This window comes from Coregonus lavaretus (genome assembly GCF_964263955.1).
Source record: "Coregonus lavaretus genome assembly, chromosome: 3".
NCBI lineage: Eukaryota > Metazoa > Chordata > Actinopteri > Salmoniformes > Salmonidae > Coregonus > Coregonus lavaretus.
The window spans coordinates 1453312-1472753 of NC_139990.1; the positions used below are offsets into that span (position 1 = coordinate 1453312).

The 19442-nt window shown below is 42.8% G+C and overlaps 1 protein-coding gene across 1 annotated transcript; it reads left to right on the forward strand.

Moving 5' to 3' along the window:
- The first annotated feature begins 7040 nt into the window (after nt 1-7040).
- Nucleotides 7041-11536, forward strand: LOC311114609 (akirin-1-like). Its single transcript, XM_084157213.1, has 5 exons — nt 7041-7409; nt 8812-8958; nt 9348-9479; nt 9748-9819; nt 9913-11536. Exons 1-5 carry the CDS (start codon nt 7208-7210, stop codon nt 9921-9923), a joined length of 564 nt encoding a protein of 187 aa, XP_084013339.1. The 5' UTR covers nt 7041-7207; the 3' UTR covers nt 9924-11536.
- The last annotated feature ends 7906 nt before the right edge of the window (nt 11537-19442 follow it).

Consider the following 19442-nt stretch of genomic DNA (forward strand, 5'->3'; position numbering starts at 1 on the left):
GCTGTGTAGCGACGCTCCCCATCCAACCTGACAGAGCTCGCGAGGATCTGCAGAGAATGGGAGAAACTCTCCAAATACAGGTGTGCCAAGCTTGTAGCGTCATACCCAAGAAGACTCGAGGCTGTAATCGCTGCCAAAGGTGCTTCAACAAAGTACTGAGTAAATGGTCTGAATACTTATGTAAATGTGATATTAATTGTTTTATACATTTGCAAAATTTCAAAAAATCTGTTTTTTGTTTTTGCTCCATTTTTTCCAACTACAAAGAAAATCGAACTATTTTCATCCTGTCTGTGCTGTGCATAGTTTTCCAGCTCATTGTTCATACTTTCCCTGATCACGATTGCTGTGTATAAAAAGGCCCAAGAAGGGGGTGCACAGAAAGCACTGTTTCCACAGAAATTGATAATAGTCCTCAAGAAATAACAATTCAATTGGTGAAATATTACATAATGCACTCTGGTACAGACAGCAACAAAAACAGTTGAAACAAAATAGTATTGCTGTGGTAGAATACGACTTTACGGCAAAATAGTTCCGCCAACTTTGAGATTAGATGCTCTATTACGCGCCAAAGCTTGGTATGTGCATTATTCCATTATTTCATAGAACAACAAGCAGTATAACAATATAGCCTGGGTGTCCGTCTGTTCCCTTGTCAACTAATGCCAAACAATGGAGTAGGCAAGAGCACAAACCGATCTGGGACCAGGTTAGTAACAATGTCAGGGCAACCAAGAGGGTCTGCAGACTTACAATACAACAAGGCTGCTGCTTCATTCTACTGCTCTGACTGCTGCTTCATTCTACTGCTCTTGACTGCTGCTTCATTCTACTGCTCTGACTGCTGCTTCATTCTACTGATCTTGACTGCTGCTTCATTCTACTGCTCTTGACTGCTGCTTCATTCTAAAATGGACTAAAATGAGGAGAGTATGATCCGACGGTTGTCCGTCTTGATCCGCACCCAGTCCTGGGCCTTCAGGCTTGGTTGTTTCACTCTGTGAGACGTGTCATCACGTTGTTTCATCCGTTGCTGTGCCGCTCCAACATAGGCCTGCCTTGCTGCAGCAGGCTTGTTCTTTTGTTTTGGGCAGAGGCAGTCCAATGGGAGTTTTAGTTCACTGCCAATCATCAGGGAGGCAGGAGACACCCCAGTTGTGGAGTGCTTGGTAGCCCTGATGTGGACTAGTGTAAGGCACAGAGACACATCAAAAGGTAGTCCCTCAGCCAAGAAGGCCCATATTCCTTCCTTCAGGGTCCCGTTCAAGCGTTCCACCCCCCCGTTTGCTTGAGGGTGGTACACAGCCGTCCGGATGTGCTTGATGGATTGCTTTTCAAGGTACGCAGACAGATCATTCTAGACAAGCTGGGGGCCGTTGTCTGTCGTAATGGTGCTGGGCAACCCCCACTGCCAGAACATCTTATCCAGTGTTTGGATGATCATCTGTGAAGTGGTAGAGGAACACGGCTTCTGCCCATTTCGAATGCAAGTCATGAATGACCAGTAGGTATCTTGCATGTGCTGGGGCCCCGTGCAACTCTCCACAGATATCCACCTCCAGGGCGCCTTTTGCCATTCCGCTGGTGTCTGGGGTGCAGGAGTGGGTCTGCCCGATTTCCCACTCATCAGGCATGCTGTGCAGTCCTTCACAAGGGACTTAATGTCTCCGTCAATATTTTGCCACCAGACCATGTCCCTGCATCGTTGCTTCACCTTAACGATGCCAAGGTGCCCCTCATATGCCACGTGAAGCACTCGCGCTTTCAGGACCTCTGGAATCAGAGTGCGATGTCCTCTGGCGATGCACACTTCTGCCCAGCATGAGAGCTCATCTCTCACCCTGTAGAATGGCAGTAGGTCTCCGCCCACCATAGCAGGCCATCCTTCCCTGATGTAGGTGCGAAGCCTTGTGAGCGGCTCGTCATCCTGTGATGCCTGTCTTGAGTTCCTGCATTGTGACTGTAGCTTCCAGTGGGCCATGTAGCATGTGGACCTAGTTGTCGTCGCCCTCCTCTGTTTCGTCCCCCTCTGTTGCCGTGCACACCATTGATGCAGGTGAGATCGCCCTGGACAGCAGGTCAGCCACAGCGTTGTGGCATCCCGGGGTGAAGTGAAGATCTAAACACACTGGTTCAGACGGTCTGCCCATCTGAAAAGCTGTTAGAGGCTTGTGGCCAGCAGTGCTGTGAGGGCACGATGGTCTGTGCGGAATTTGAATGGTCTTCCGTACAAGTACAAGTGCCAGCGCCTGCACGTCCACATGCAAGCCAGGGCCTCCTGCTCTCCCACAGAGTACTTTTGTTCAGTCGGAGACAAGGCCCATGAGGCAAAAAGTCACTGGCCGTTCCACGACTCCATGCAGTTGAGACAAAACAGCTCCAAGGGCGAGTGCCGAGGCATCACAGGTGACAATCGGTTGTGCTGATGTGTCGAAGTGAGCTGCACCTTGAGCTCCTGTACAGCATAGTCCATGGTGCTTCTTTTTTCAGAAGCCGTCGAAGAGGGGCGGTTGTCTCAGTATAGTTTAGAAGAGACCGTAAGTAGTATGTTGCCATGCCGAGGAATGACGCCAGCTGTGCTGCGGACTGAGGCTCAGGCAAGGTGAGAATGGCATCCACATGGGACAGGATGGGGGTGATGCCCTGGCTGGAGAGCCTGTATCTAAGGAACTAAACGTCTGACACCCCCAACACACACTTTTCAGTGTTGAGTCTGGCCCCGTTCTCGAAGAGCTGACGAAACACCTGCTGCAAATGAGAATCGTGGTCTGTCTGTGGTGCACTGTGCACCACAATGTCATCCAGATAGATTGACACTCCAGAGATGCCTGCCAGGAGAAGAGTCATAATATTCTGGAAACAGCTGGGCGCGGAGCTGAGTCCAAATGGCATGCGTTTGTACCTCAACAGCCCCCTGTGTGTTATGAACGCAGTGAGATCTCGACTCTCATGTGCCAGGGGACACTGGAGGTATCCCTGCCTCAAGTCTAGTTTGCTGAATACCGTGGATTGGGTTGTGAGCTCCTCAGCGGTTGGTAGCGGGTACTTGTCGGGAATAATCACTATGTTCACGGCCCTGAGGTCCATGCAGATCAGAAGTTTGCCATTTTTCAATGAGCTTGATGATGTCATCCTCCAGGAGGTTGTCAAGTCCCTTGTCAATGGGCTCCCGAAGGGTCAGTGGAACCCTCCGCAATGGCTGGATTACTAGCTTGACCTCTTTGTCGACTGTAGGCCGATGGACGAAACCTCTGAGGTGACCCAGCCCCTCAAACAGTTGTGAGTACTCCATAGGCACTGGTGTAGGCAAGTGCTGCACATGTGCACCAGTTGAATCTGACAGCTTGAACCCTAGGGCATGAATGGTGGTCCTCTGTAGCTCAGCTGGTAGAGCACGGTGCTTGTAACGCCAAGGTAGTGGGTTCGATCCCCGGGACCACCCATACACAAAAATGTATGCACGCACGACTGTAAGTCGCTTTGGATAAAAGCGTCTGCTAAATGGCATATTATATTATTATTATTATAAATGGGTCCAGTCCGAGGATGTTAGCGCCATCTGTTGCAACGTAGAACTGGGTGGCCGGTGTGGTTTTGATGTTGTAACAGACTAGCAGTGAGACAGTCCCAATGACTGAGATCGGGGTGTGGTTGTAGCTGCAGAGAGATACTGCTGGTCTCTGCAGTGGCACATGACAAGAACAAGTCTTAAGTGGCTATGTTCAAAAGTGACACTTTTGCTCCAGTGTCAATCACCAGTGAGGTTTTAACACCCTCAATGTAGCAGTCACATTGCTTGAACACAACTGAGTCATCATGAGTTAATGGGGACTGGTGAACTTCGACCTGCATCTGCTCCATGCTGTCCTGCCGCTGCTGAACGACAACAATGGGCAAAATGATTGTATTTGTTGCAGTTCTTGCAGCGTTGCCCCTTTGCTGGACATGTAGATACTCTTGTAGAATGCCCACTGGAGCCACAATTTGAACGTCGCCCCCCAGTGCCTTAGCCAGTGTGTGAAGCCCCGCCCTCTGCGATGCGCTCTGAAGTTTATGTAGGTCAGCAAGAGCAACTTCCATTTTTATTTTCCAATATTAAGTGCTTTCTCCAGTGTCTGATCATCAGTCTCTAACAACAATTTCTCCCTCAGTGGAGCACATGATGTTTTTTCAATTAACTGATCACGTACAAATTCGTTTTCGAGTGGTCCGAATTTGCATGGTCCCACTAGCTCTCTCAAGGAGGCAAACTGTGCTACGGACTCACCCGGCAGTTGAGCTCGTTGTCTGAAGAGAAAACGATGCATGATCACACTGCGTGAGCCACTGTAGTGTTCCTTGAGAGCTTGGACTGCCAATGTAAACTTGTTATCCACTGTCTGTGGAGAAGACACGTTGTCCCTCAGCGCCGAGACGGTGGAGTAGAATCACCTATTTTCGTGCGTCGGCAGCTCCAATCAGATTGATAGCTACCATGTACAGCTGAAAGGATTGAAACCAGCGATTCCATGGAACAGGTGGATCTCCAGGGACCGGGAGAAATGGAGATGGTGGAGGTCAGCTAAACTCGGCCATCCTTGTCGCCAAATGTTACAAATGCACGGAGGCTTATTGTGCAAATAAACTGAACGTCTACTTCAGATGAAAATGTTAACAACTCGTACAAAACTCACTCAGTTCACGCACAACGTGCCTGATACATTCTTAAAGCAACAGTATTCAATACCCAACTGAGTTACGACACCATATTACTGAACACAACACTGACTTTACTTTGTCACCTGGTAAGAGATTTAAAATGTAATAAAAATGCTTGGATACAAAAGCATCACTGACTAACTAACCAGTTCAGACTTATGTTAAAGCTACTAGCCTATGGCTCTGAAGCAATTGAGAGTGACCCTCGGTTATGACACATGGCATTGCTTTGTTCTGTACTGATGTTGTGCTTTTTGTGTTTTGCTGTGTTGAACATCAGTCAACCTCTGCAAACACTAGCCTACTTTATACCTGGAAAGTGCAACAATGAGTAGCTAAAGTTAATAATACCTAGTCAATCATTTCATGATGAACTAACGTTAATGCAGTCTATTGACTTTAGCTATGCGACCCAGACCAATGATTTCCAGACCGATGGTTGTTTGTCACTAGATATCACAGCCATAAAGGCAAAGTTGGCTATGGTAAAAATTCATGAAAACTTTTTTTTTTTAAATTTAAGATTAGGCATAAGGTTAGTAGTGTGGTTAAGAAGATACATTTGAGAAATACGCAGGGTTTAGCGATTAATTATGACTTTGTGGCTGCGGTAACTAGTGACGAAAGAGTGACGACCCAGACTAATGAGGTAACGCAGAGAGGAAGAGGAAGAGAGGCCCAACTCGGCGGAAAATCTGTCTCCCTCCAGCAGGTGGCGTTTTTTCGTTGTTTCGCACACCAAGCAAGGAGTTTTTTTTAAATGGGGAGGTCAATGAGAGTGTCTAATGACACAAAAAATGTATGGCTTATTTGCTAAGTATTTGTATTTGTACTTATTAGGGATCCCCATTAGCTGCTGCCAACAGCAGCTACTCTTCCTGGGGTCCAAACACATTAAGGCACTTACATCACACATAAAATAAAAGATAAAACAGAACATCATATAACATTATTACACCACTACATATCTACAATACAACATGTATAATACCACCATACAACAATATTACAATGTACGTGTGTGTAGGGTGCGTGTGCTAGCGTTTGTGTGTGTCTGTACCGGTGTGTGTGTCTCTTCACAGTACCCGCTCTTTCATAAGGTGTATCTGTGTTTTTAAAAATCTTATTCTACTGCTTGCATCAGTTACCTGATGTGGAATAGAGTTCCATGTAGTCATGACTCTATGTAGTACTGTGCGCCTCCCATAGTCTGTTCTGGACTTGGGGATTGTGAAGAGACCTCTGGTGGCATGTCTTTTGGGGTATGCATGGGTGTACATGTATGAAATGGACCAGTATGAAAAAAATGTATGCACTCACTCACTGTAAGTCGCTCTGGATAAGCGCGTCTGCTAAATGACTAAAATGTAAAATAAATAAATAATAATGTGTCCGAGCCGTGTGCTAGTGGTTTAAATAGACGGTTTGGTGCATTCAGCTTGTCAACACTTCTTACAAAAACAAGTAGTGATGAAGTCAATCTCTCCTCCACTTTGAGCCATGAGAGATTGACATGCATATTATTAATGTTAGCTCTCTGTGTACATTTAAGGGCCAGCTGTGGTTTATTTGATGATCAAATAGACGTTTTGTAATGCCTAAGTTGTTACTAGTGTACTGATATAAGTAGGACACGTGACATCCCGGAAACACTTTATATCAGAGTTGTCTCGAGATGGCTATGCATATTCATGAAATGAGGCTAGTAGCATAGCATCTCTCTGTTGACATCAACAACCCTCATCGAATATTCCAAATGTTTTACAATAATGAGATGTATCCACCAATCCAAAGACAGGATAGGCGGGAGCTTGACCGCTTTGTGGACAACGACTCACATTTTCAGGCCAGAGAGACATGCATCTTGACAGTATATCCATAATCTTTGGGTAACGTTAGCTAATGCTGGCATTGCTCATATATAGCCTATTAAATTACTAATTGTATGGCATAGTTATCACATTTTTATTAGATACATTAGCTAGCTAGCTACGTGGCTTTGGTAGAACACAAGGAGCGGGCAGCTAAACTAGCTAGCTATTCTCACCTATTATTCGCTAGCTAATGTTGAACTAAGCTTTTACACATTTTGATTCAAGTTTTCTACGCTGATTTTGGTTGTTAAAATAAAATACGTTTAGTTTGATAACGTAAAGATATTACTTAGATCGGTCAGCTAGCTAGCTGCGTTAGCTAAAAAGGAAGCAAACAAACGTCACCCTCAATCGTTCCTTCTCAACTCCGTCCAGTAGGTGGCGGTAAAGGCAAGGAAAGGTGTGACATCTGCCTTAAAACTCGATCAAAGAAGACGCCACTTGAACGTTATTATTTAGCCGAAGCCTGTTCAGCGAGCAAGTGATTTCCCAGACACCGACAAGAAATTAGAAAATAAGAAAGCGCAAGACGGACAAATTGATAGCCAATTTTCATTTACTCGTTAATATTAGTAGCTATCCTACATTTTGGCCGACCAAAAAACATTGTTTTCTGAACTAAGTTAGCTACAATGGCGTGCGGAGCTACTTTGAAGCGTTCAATGGAGTTTGAGGCCCTTCACAGCCCTCAATCTCCAAAACGGCGGAAGTGCAACCCTCTGCCAGGGACTCCGGTCGCCCTTTCTCCAAAGCGATGCAACCAGCAGTCTGCTACAGGTGACAGTTCGATGTCGCCCCAATCAACTTGTGGAGGAGAACACAGGCTCACCCCAGGTTAGTCGGTTGTCTGAATTGAGCTGGATGGCCATTGTAGACAGCGTCAATAGTTGAAAGTAGTTAGTGGAAGAGGCCGGGGATCATACCGTATCATTCAGCTGTCTATGTAATTTATCAATCTAATAATAATTCGCCTGATTTACAGGCTGTAGCGAGTAGGCATAGGGCTCCCGAGTGGCGCAGCAGTCTAAGGCACTGCATCTCAGTGCTTGAGGCGTCACTACAGACCCCCTGGTTCGATTCCAGGCTGTATCACAACCGGCCGTGATTGGGAGTCCCCATAGGGCGGCGCACAATTGGCCCAGCGTCGTCCGGGTTTGGCCGGTGTAGGCCGTCATTGTAAATAATAATTTGTTCTTAACTGACTTGCTTAGTTGAATAAAGGAAAAAAAAATAAAAAAAATACATTGAAGCAAGACAACAGTATTATGATGTTCTAGGCATACAAATATAATATGTAGTTAGCTAACGTTACCCACTAGTCTCAACTCACCAGTTGGCCAGAATGAACCCAACCATGATTGTAACATGTTTATCCTAGTTTACTATCTATGTCGTTTCTAGTTGATGATAACACCTGGCTTGGAAGCAGTGGTGGAAAAAGTACCCAATTGTCATACTTTAGTAAAAGTAAATATACCTTAATAGAACTATAAAAACCTTAATAGAAAATGAAAAAGGAAGTAAAAGTGAGTCACCTAGTAAAATTCTACTTGAGTAAATGTCTAAAAATATTTTGATTTAAATGTACTTAAGTATCAAAAGTAAATGGAATTGCTAAAATAAATAAAAGTAACTAAATGTAAATAATTTCATATTCCTTAAATTAAGCAAACCAGATGGCACCATTTTCTTGTTTTTTTTATTTATTTATGGATAGCCAGGGGCACACTCCAACACTCAGACTTAATTTACAAACCATGTGTGTTTAGTGAGTCTGCCAGATCAGAGGCAATAGGGATGACCAGGGATGTTCTCTTGATAGGTGCATGAATTGGACAATTTTCCTGTCCTGCATTCAAAATGTTAACGAGTACTTTTGGTTGTCGGGGAAAATTTATGGAGTATGAAGTACATTATTTTCTTTAGGAATGTAGTGAAGTAAAAGTTGTCAAAAATATAAATAGTGAAGTACAGATACCCCCAAAACACTACTTAGGTAGTACTTTATAGTATTTGTACTTAAGTACTTTACACCACTGCTAGGAAGTCATTTATATAGCCATCCACCTACCAAATTGAAAATACGATGGGGTGATTAGGTGCATGCACGGGTGACCATGTTTTATCACACAACCAAGATACATGTGTGAGGCATGGGTTGATGTTGCGTGAGGAAACACTCATTCCAGGATACGCCAATCATGTTAAGCTGACTTTTACTGTTTCTCCTCTCCAGAGCAGATTGTCCAGAATCTTAGGCAAGAATACAGCCGTTATCAGAGGAGGCGGCAGCTTGAGGGGGCTTTCAACCAGAGCCAGTCCCACAGTCAACGTGATGGCCCAGGCCAAAGCCCTGGTTTCATGGCACCAAGCGCCCAACCAGGTGTGTTTTCATGCAGTTATCTCCCACCAAGCTGAAGGAGATGCTGTCAGCATCTGATGGGAAATAAACTTACTGTAAGGATGAATAACACACTCACTGTGTGCTGTGTCTCGTTTTCTGGTGTGGGGAATAAGAGCCACAGAGTTTAAATTCTTAAAAGATGCCTCACGATTACCTGCCTCTGCATGTGTTTATTCTAGACGTTTCAACATCCTGACCTAGTAAGGTGGTTATTTTTAACCATCCAAGTGGCGCCCTATTCCCTATGTAGTGCTCAAAGGTAGTCCACAATAAAGGGAATAGGGTACCATTTTGGGACTCAGCCCAGATTTTGCACGGTGCCGTTGTCAGGCCAAAGCTCATTCCTCGTCATGTTCTGGTTTCTCCAGGGTCTTCTATGAAGAGGGACCAGCCCTGCTTCACACTGCACCAGGTTGGCTCTCTGTGTGAGCGGATCCTCAAGGACCATGACGAGAACATCCGTGAAGAGTACGAGCAAATCCTCAACACTAAACTGGCAGGTATACTGACTGACTGACTTCCTCTTTACAGATATGAGCCCGTATTCATAAAGCATCTCAGTAGGAGTGCTGATCTAGGATCAGTTTTTGCCTTTTAGACATTCATTAATCAGATTACATAGCGGGGGGGGGGGGCTGATGCTAGATCAGTGCTCCTACTCTTAAAGGCTTTAGGAATACGGGCCTAGATTGACATCTAATGGTCAGACAGCTCAGTTTAATACTTTTTAATTCCAAAGATAATTTGATGTTTTTGGTTCCTTCCCAGAACAATATGAATCGTTCGTGAAGTTCACACATGACCAGATCATCCGACAATATGGCACCAGACCCTCTAGCTGTGAGTTCCAACGATATCGCAACACACACACTAACTTTTATCCTTGGGTTTCTGCAGAGCCTGTTTTTAATCAACATTGTCTTATTTTTCCAGATGTCTCATGAACTATCTTATTAAGAAGTGACCTGCTCTCACGTCTAGACTGCTGCTCGCCAATCTCCACGGTTTTCTTCACTACTTCAGTACCATGATGTTCTTTTACTTTTAACACTTAATGTTCTGAGTTGTATTGTGTGGAAGTGCTCTTTTTTTTGTGAGATGGGATGGTTGACTTTCCTTTTCAGGGGCTGTAGAACACTGGGCTGATGTGACTGTTCTATTTAACCTACCAAAACTCACTGCTGCAGCATCAAATCCTAACTTTTCACCAACCATACTTGAAAATGTGGTTCTCTTTTTTTTAGTTTTTAGAAATGAAAGTTATTTGCCATTTTGTGCTTTCTGTCAATTGTATTTGATGTACTACAGGAGTACTTCAGTGTACTACAGTGTACTTCAGTGTACTACAGACAAGTCAATTGTAGTTTTGCTTTTCTTTAAACATATTTTTGTACATGGTTGTTTTTTGGGGATTCCCTTGTCTTGCATATTTCAATTGATGTACCCTTTCCAGAAACAATGATAATGTCAACCCCATAAGAATCTGTTAGTAATTTGCAGGGTTTTTGTTAGACATTCTACCAGATAATGCTGCAATTGAGGAGATGCCAGCAAAGCATGTGTGTCGGTTTACTGAGCTCTTTATAAAATATGCAGGCTATTACTCCCAAGAATACCACAAATGAATGGAAGGGCTCATTTGTTGACTGGTTAAGATCCTTCTTACAGGGATAGACTGTGGTTGAGGGCTTTGTTTCATTTGAGGATGAAATGTGTGAAACTGCACTATCCTCTCTTGGTTTGGAACAGCCCTTAGGAAAAAACATTGCAGTATAACTGCGTACAAAATATATATATATATATATTTTTTACTGCAGTTCAAGTGCAATAATTCTGCAATTACTGTGTCCAAAATACCACAGTCGACTGCACTTACTGCAGTTTCAAATCTGCAGTCTTTTTTTTTTGTAAAGGAGCTGATGAGACTTGATTCTGTTATCTATAATACTTGGGCCCTTGAGAGATTTATAAGGGAACCACACTCATTGTAGTGGCCTTCTCAAAGTTTAGAATCTGTATCTGGTCCCCTTGTACTCAGTTGTTTGTATATTCATTTTATTGAATGTTCTGCATATGATTTATATCAACTCCTAATGTACTGTATGATATCCCTATTAAATGACTTGTTTCGGGGGATTAGTCAGGCGATCCTATAATACTGGTGTGTTCTGTAAAGCCTGTGATTAGGACTGGAGGGGTCATGTAGTCTTATACATCGCACCACTGAATACAGGGAATGTATGTCTTTAACGGATGGCTTTGGGTTTAAACAAAACTGATTTTCATCATTCAAACATGAACTAACGTGGGTCTATACAAGCTGTATACATACGTGCAATCTGAGATATGGCCATTTCTTTAAAACAGACAAAGACTTGATTCTCTAATTGAATGTGGTTGTGGATTGAGTTCTACAAGATCTTACGATGAACTTTTAATCAAAAATACCTTGATTTTAACTATTGTATTGTCCTGCATGCAACAATGTGTTCGTTTGAGCTCAGTTTTGTTATATACAATTATAACGTTGTTGAATAAAGACTTGATTTGAAGATAATCATTTTGAATGTAGTTCTTGTGAGTTAAATTAGAGGAAATTAAAGTAAGCCAAATACAGGTCGGCACAAGCGTTGCATTGTAGCAAATGAAAATAGTGCACCAGGGGGCAGCACTGATGGAGCACACACATGGAGCATGTTATGAATTGGTAAAATGTTACGAATTTTCTAAATGTATATGTTATAAATTCCTATTTGTTGTGGCTAATGTTAGCTAGGTGGCTAACGTTAGTTGGGTTAGGGTAAGCTAACATGCTAAGTAGTTGCAAAGTAACTAAAAAGTATATGTTCGTGTTATATGCCCAACCATCCACCCCGACCAACCACCCACCTTAAGTAACCATACGAAACGTAACATATCATACTAATCATACTTTCAAAGTCCTGGATTTACGTTTACTATGTTACGTCTAGTCTATGAGACCAGGCTGGGTTGAAGTTACAGTGCCATCAGAAAGTATTCACACTCCTTGACTTTTCTGAAATTTTTACAAATTAATAAAAAGTCAATAAGTATTCAACCACTTTATTGCCGGAGATGAAGGAAACTGCTCAGGGATTTCACCATGAGGCCAATGGTGACTTTAAAACAGTTACAGAGTTGAATGGCTGTGATAGGAGAAAACTGAGGATGGATCAACAACATTGTAGTTACTCCACAATACTAACCTAATTGACAGAGTGAAAAGAAGGAAGCCTGTACATATTAGTGATATGTTTGGGGCAAATCCAATACAACACATTACGGAGTACCACTCTCCATATTTTCAAGCATAGTGGTGGCTGCATCATGTTATGGGTTGCTTGTAATTGTTAAGGACTGGGGAGTTTTTCAGTATAGAAAAGAAACGGCAAAATCCTTCATTCATAGTAAGCCACCAATTGTGCAAGTTCTCCCACTTAAAAAGATGAGAGAGGCCTGTAATTTTCATCATAGGTACACGTCAACTATGACAGACAAATTGAGAAAAAAAAATACAGAAAATCACATTGTAGGATTTTTAATGAATGTATTTGCAAATTATGGTGGAAAATAAGTATTTGGTCACCTACAAACAAGCAAGATTTCTGGCTCTCACAGACCTGTAACTTCTTCTTTAAGAGGCTCCTCTGTCCTCCACTCGTTACCTGTATTAATGGCACCTGTTTGAACTTGTTATCAGTATAAAAGACACCTGTCCACAACCTCAAACAGTCACACTCCAAACTTCACTATGGCCAAGACCAAAGAGCTGTCAAAGGACACCAGAAACAAAATTGTAGACCTGCACCAGGCTGGGAAGACTGAATCTGCAATAGGTAAGCAGCTTGGTTTGAAGAAATCAACTGTGGGAGCAATTATTAGGTAATGGAAGACATACAAGACCACTGATAATCTCCCTCGATCTGGGGCTCCACACAATATCTCACCCCGTGGGGTCAAAATGATCACAAGAACGGTGAGCAAAAATCCCAGAACCACACGGGGGGACCTAGTGAATGACCTGCAGAGAGCTGGGACCAAAGTAACAAAGCCTACCATCAGTAACACACTACGCCGCCAGGGACTCAAATCCTGCAGTGCCAGACGTGTCCCCCTGCTTAAGCCAGTACATGTCCAGGCCCGTCTGAAGTTTGCTAGAGTGCATTTGGATGATCCAGAAGAGGATTGGGAGAATGTCATATGGTCAGATGAAACCAAAATATAACTTTTTGGTAAAAACTCAACTCGTCGTGTTTGGAGGACAAAGAATGCTGAGTTGCATCCAAAGAACACCATACCTACTGTGAAGCATGGGGGTGGAAACATCATGCTTTGGGGCTGTTTTTCTGCAAAGGGACCAGGACGACTGATCCGTGTAAAGGAAAGAATGAATGGGGCCATGTATCGTGAGATTTTGAGTGAAAACCTCCTTCCATCAGCAAGGGCATTGAAGATGAAACGTGGCTGGGTCTTTCAGCATGACAATGATCCCAAACACACCGCCCGGGCAACGAAGGAGTGGCTTCGTAAGAAGCATTTCAAGGTCCTGGAGTGGCCTAGCCAGTCTCCAGATCTCAACCCCATAGAAAATCTTTCGAGGGAGTTGAAAGTCCGTGTTGCCCAGCGACAGCCCCAAAACATCACTGCTCTAGAGGAGATCTGCATGGAGGAATGGGCCAAAATACCAGCAACAGTGTGTGAAAATCTTGTGAAGACTTACAGAAAACGTTTGACCTGTGTCATTGCCAACAAAGGGTATATAACAAAGTATTGAGAAACTTTTGTTATTGACCAAATACTTATTTTCCACCATAATTTGCAAATAAATTCATTAAAAATCCTACAATGTGATTTTCTGGATTTTTTTTCCTCATTTTGTCTGGCATAGTTGACGTGTACCTATGATGAAAATTACAGGCCTCTCATCTTTTTAAGTGGGAGAACTTACACAATTGGTGGCTGACTAAATACTTTTTCCCCCACTGTATTTCATTTTCAATACATTTGCTAAACATGTTTTCACTTTGTCATTATGGGGTATTGTGTGTAGATGGGTGAGACAAAAAATATATTTAATCCTTTTTGAATTCAGGCTGTAACACAACAACATGTGGAATAGGTCAAGGGCAGGGTTGGGGAGTAAAGGATTTCATGTAATCCGTTACATGTAAGGGATTACAAAAAAACGGTAACTGTAATCCGTTACATTACCAGCAAAAATATTGTAATCAGATTACAGATACTTTTGAAAAACTAGATGATTACTTCGAGGATTACTTTTAAATTCAGAAAGGATGTTTGCGAGAAAAAAAAAATCTGGCCCTTCTCTGTTCTCAATGACATTCAAATCAGCATTGAAAAAAGGCACAAGTTTAAGTTTGTTCCACCTGAGCGAGTCTGACCACAAGTCACAGACCACTATGATGACACACCTAATGATGACCACCAATCAGAGACCACTATGATGACACACCTAATGATGACCACCAATCAGAGACCACTATGATGACACACCTAATGATGACCACCAATCAGAGACAACTATGATGACACACCTAATGATGACCACCAATCAGAAACCACTATGATGACACACCTAATGATGACCACCAATCAGAGACCACTATGATGACACACCAAATGATGACCACCAATCAGAGACCACTATGATGACACACCTAGTGATGACCACCAATCAGAGACCACTATGATGACACACCTAATGATGACCACCAATCAGAGACCACTATGATGACACACCTAATGATGACCACCAATCAGAGACCACTATGATGACACACCAAATGATGACCACCAATCAGAGACCACTATGATGACACACCTAATGATGACCACCAATCAGAGACCACTATGATGACACACCTAATGATGACCACCAATCAGAGACCACTATGATGACACACCTAATGATGACCACCAATCAGAGACCACTATGATGACACACCAAATGTGTTTGATGGATCGCGGGAAAAGAGCAGGAATAGGCTTTGTAGGCTACAGTCCAAGCCATGTCTTCCAATGGTGCCACTGCTGTCAGCATCCAAAGATTATCCAATTTGAATAAACGCTTGGAGGTAAGGATGACAGCAGTGGTGTAGTCTACGGCGATACGGATATCACTTATTATTGATAGCTACATAGCGCATTGATGTGAATCACACTGCTGCTCTCTCATTGAGCTATTTGCGCCTTACGGATTGTGTATTTGAACCCAATAATGGTTGAATTCAAGAAGTTTAAGCTGTCTATCAATCATTGTTTTTGAAACCATTTGACAGCCAGTGAAAAATGCGCTCTTGCAACAGCTGCATAGTGCGGATCCCAGCCTATGGAATACAAGTGGGGCTTTTATTGCTCAATCGAATTCATGCTGATAAAAGAAACACAATCCATAGGCCTAACGGACACATGGTCAAACTCCCACACTTTGATAGACTTAAAGGGGCAATCTGTAGTTGCTACATCAATTTTTGGACTTTTAAATTATGTATACACTACCGTTCAAAAGTTTGGGGTCACCTAGGAATGTCATAAAAAATAAAATAAGAAATTGGTCCATTAAAATAACATCAAATTGATCAGAAATACAGTGTAGACATTGTTAATGTTGTAAATGGTTATTGTAGCTGGAAACAGCAGATTTTTTATGGAATATCTACATAGGCGTACAGAGGCCCATTATCAGCAACCATCAGTCCTGTGTTCCAATGGCACGTTGTGTTTGCTAATCCAAGTTTATCATTTTAAAAGGCTAATTGATCATTATAAAACCCTTTTGCAATTATGTTAGCACAGCTGAAAACTGTTGTGCTGATTAAAGAAGCAATAAAACTGGCCTTCTTGAGACTAGTTGAGTATCTGGAGCATCAGCAATTGTGGGTTCGATTACACGCTCAAAATGGCCAGTAACAAAGAACCTTCTTCTGAAACTCGTCAGTCTATTCTTGTTCTGAGAAAGTAAGTGTGCGTCGCAAATGGCACCCTATTCCCTATATAGTGCACTACTTTTGACCAGGACCCATAGGTCAAAAGTAGTGCACTATATAAGGAAATAGGGTGCCATTTGGGACGCAGCCCTAGCCTGCCAACAAGCCATGTGTCCAACAAGCCATGTGTCCAACAAGCCATGTGTCCAACAAGCCATGTGTCCAACAAGCCATGTGTCCAACAAGCCATGTGTCCAACAAGCCATGTGTCCAACAAGCCATGTGTCCAACAAGCCATAGCCATTTATTTCCTGTAAATTGAATTAAAAGCATGCAATAGCTGGGGGGGGGGTCAACTTAATTAGATTCACAGGGAGTCATCCATGTATAAAATGGGACATGACCGATTGATCTCCAGTACGGAGAAAAAGCCCTGATCGAAAAGTATTGTGTGCCATTGTGGAAGCACTCTCTCATATAGTTTAGCACGGCATGCATTCACTTGAGAGAGAAAAATCTAGGCCTCCGAATCCCTTGAATCAGGAAGTGAACACGGAGTGACAGTGAGATTGCAACAATAATTATTTCAAGCCAGAGGCCTCATTTATAAAATGTGCTTAGTTTTTACGCTCACATTTTAGCATACAATCAGTTCTTACAATGAGAGAAGACAACATTTGTAAACGTTCAAATCACAATGTTGGCGTGGAGTAGTACAGGTGTAGTAGATTCAAGGTCATGGCAGAGGGCATAGACACTGATAGTGATGACAGAAGGGTCAGCATTAACAACTATAGGTCATTATTGGACAGGGTTTCATGTGTTCAGCGATATAGCAGCTTAATGACTCGAAATATCCCTTTCACTGGAGGTGCCAAATAGCCAGCTGCTTGTGAACAGATTTAGCTATATCTGACGTTGCATATCAGAACAGGGTAAGATCAATTATATTTGGACTAATATGAACCATTTTGTTACAGTTTAATTAGACGACGGACTATCCATTCCAGTGTCTTTCGGAAAGGATTGTAACATGCAGCTTTGAGATCTCCATGACTACGGCTGGGTTTACACAGGCAGCCCAATTCTGATCTTTTTGCCAAATTATTGGGAAAAGACGTGATCTTATTGGTCAAAATCTGAATTGGTCTGTGTAAACGTAGCCATTGTGCCAGTAGAGTGGCGTTACATTGTGTTTGGGAACAGTGCTAAGGAAAAATCTATAGTTAGGTACAGTGGGGGAAAAAAGTATTTAGTCAGCCACCAATTGTGCAAGTTCTCCCACTTAAAAAGATGAGAGAGGCCTGTAATTTTCATCATAGGTACACACCAACTATGACAGACAAATTGAGAAAAGAAAATCTAGAAAATCACATTGTAGGATTTTTAATGAATTTATTTGCAAATTATGGTGGAAAATAAGTATTTGGTCACCTACAAACAAGCAATATTTCTGGCTCTCACAGACCTGTAACTTCTTCTTTAAGAGGCTCCTCTGTCCTCCACTCGTTACCTGTATTAATGGCACCTGTTTGAACTTGTTATCAGTATAAAAGACACCTGTCCACAACCTCAAACAGTCACACTCCAAACTCCACTATGGCCAAGACCAAAGAGCTGTCAAAGGACACCAGAAACAAAATTGTAGACCTGCACCAGGCTGGGAAGACTGAATCTGCAATAGGTAAGAAGCTTGGTTTGAAGAAATCAACTGTGGGAGCAATTATTAGGAAATGGAAGACATACAAGACCACTGATAATCTCCCTCGATCTGGGGCTCCACGCAAGATCTCACCGCGTGGGGTCAAAATGATCACAAGAACGGTGAGCAAAAATCCTAGAACCACACGGGGGGACCTAGTGAATGACCTGCAGAGAGCTGGGACCAAAGTAACAAAGCCTACCATCAGTAACACACTACGCCGCCAGGGACTCAAATCCTGAAGTGCCAGACGTGTCCCCCTGCTTAAGCCAGTACATGTCCAGGCCCGTCTGAAGTTTGCTAGAGTGCATTTGGATGATCCAGAAGAGGATTGGGAGAATGTCATATGGTCAGATGAAACCAAAATAGAACTTTTTGGTAAAAACTCAACCTCAAACTCGTGTTTGGAGGACAAAGAATGCTGAGTTGCATCCAAAGAACACCATACCTACTGTGAAGCATGGGGGTGGAAACATCATGCTTTGGGGCTGTTTTTCTGCAAAGGGACCAGGACGACTGATCCGTGTAAAGGAAAGAATGAATGGGGCCATGTATCGTGAGATTTTGAGTGAAAACCTCCTTCCATCAGCAAGGGCATTGAAGATGAAACGTGGCTGGGTCTTTCAGCATGACAATGATCCCAAACACACCGCCCGGGCAACGAAGGAGTGGCTTCGTAAGAAGCATTTCAAGGTCCTGGAGTGGCCTAGCCAGTCTTCAGATCTCAACCCCATAGAAAATCTTTGGAGGGAGTTGAAAGTCCGTGTTGCCCAGCGACAGCCCCAAAACATCACTGCTCTAGAGGAGATCTGCATGGAGGAATGGGCCAAAATACCAGCAACAGTGTGTGAAAACCTTGTGAAGACTTACAGAAAACGTTTGACCTGTGTCATTGCCAACAAAGGGTATATAACAAAGTATTGAGAAACTTTTGTTATTGACCAAATACTTATTTTCCACCATAATTTGCAAATAAATTCATAAAAAATCCTACAATGTGATTTTCTGGATTTTTTTCCCTCATTTTGTCTGTCATAGTTGACGTGTACCTATGATGAAAATTACAGGCCTCTCTCATCTTTTTAAGTGGGAGAACTTGCACAATTGGTGGCTGACTAAATACTTTTTTCCCCCCACTGTATAAGGAAAACATATATTGCATAATATATGGTACTAACAACTGATCCAGATGATTATTTAATCTGTTGTTGGTTTCAGAGGTTCATTCCAAAAGGCCAAAGCTCATTGATTGACGGTGTGTGGTTATCAATGATGAATAACTTATCATGGCCCATGGATGAATAAAATTAACTTTCCTATTCAGTCTGTCTCACTACGAAACCTCAAGAAATTCACACATTCTGTAAACAGTAGTTTGTTGAGATTTGAATTTGAGCCAACTGTCGTTCTCCAAATTGAGTAATTTTGCAACACAATTCTGACGCATGAATACTGTGACTTGATGAATAATAGGAATGAATAGTTTCCTAATTGTTTTGTAGTTATTACCAAAGTAGACACCACTTAGTACCCACTGGCAGGCATATCAATCCACTTCAGATATATTTTACTTGAACTACTGGTTCCCCGCAGAGATGCACTCAGAGCCACTGGGGCCAAAGGCGGTAAGCCAGTGCTCTGGCTCAGTGTCTGTATATCGGACACACCGCATCATATTCCACTACAGGCGTCACAGGTTAGAGCGCCTCCGAGGGTCACGGGGGTTTGAGGTCCTCTGAGAGCAGCCACAAATAGACAAACTATTGAATATTTTGGCGGTCTCCCATTACCCG

Bases quoted from the DNA above. Each gene is read 5' to 3' on its own strand.
- LOC311114609 (XM_084157213.1), top strand. From the start codon at position 7,208: ATGGCGTGCGGAGCTACTTTGAAGCGTTCAATGGAGTTTGAGGCCCTT. The intron at 7,410-8,811 runs GTTAGTCGGTTG...TCTCCTCTCCAG, and splicing joins AGAACACAGGCTCACCCCAG to AGCAGATTGTCCAGAATCTT. The intron at 9,480-9,747 runs GTATACTGACTG...GTTCCTTCCCAG, and splicing joins CCTCAACACTAAACTGGCAG to AACAATATGAATCGTTCGTG.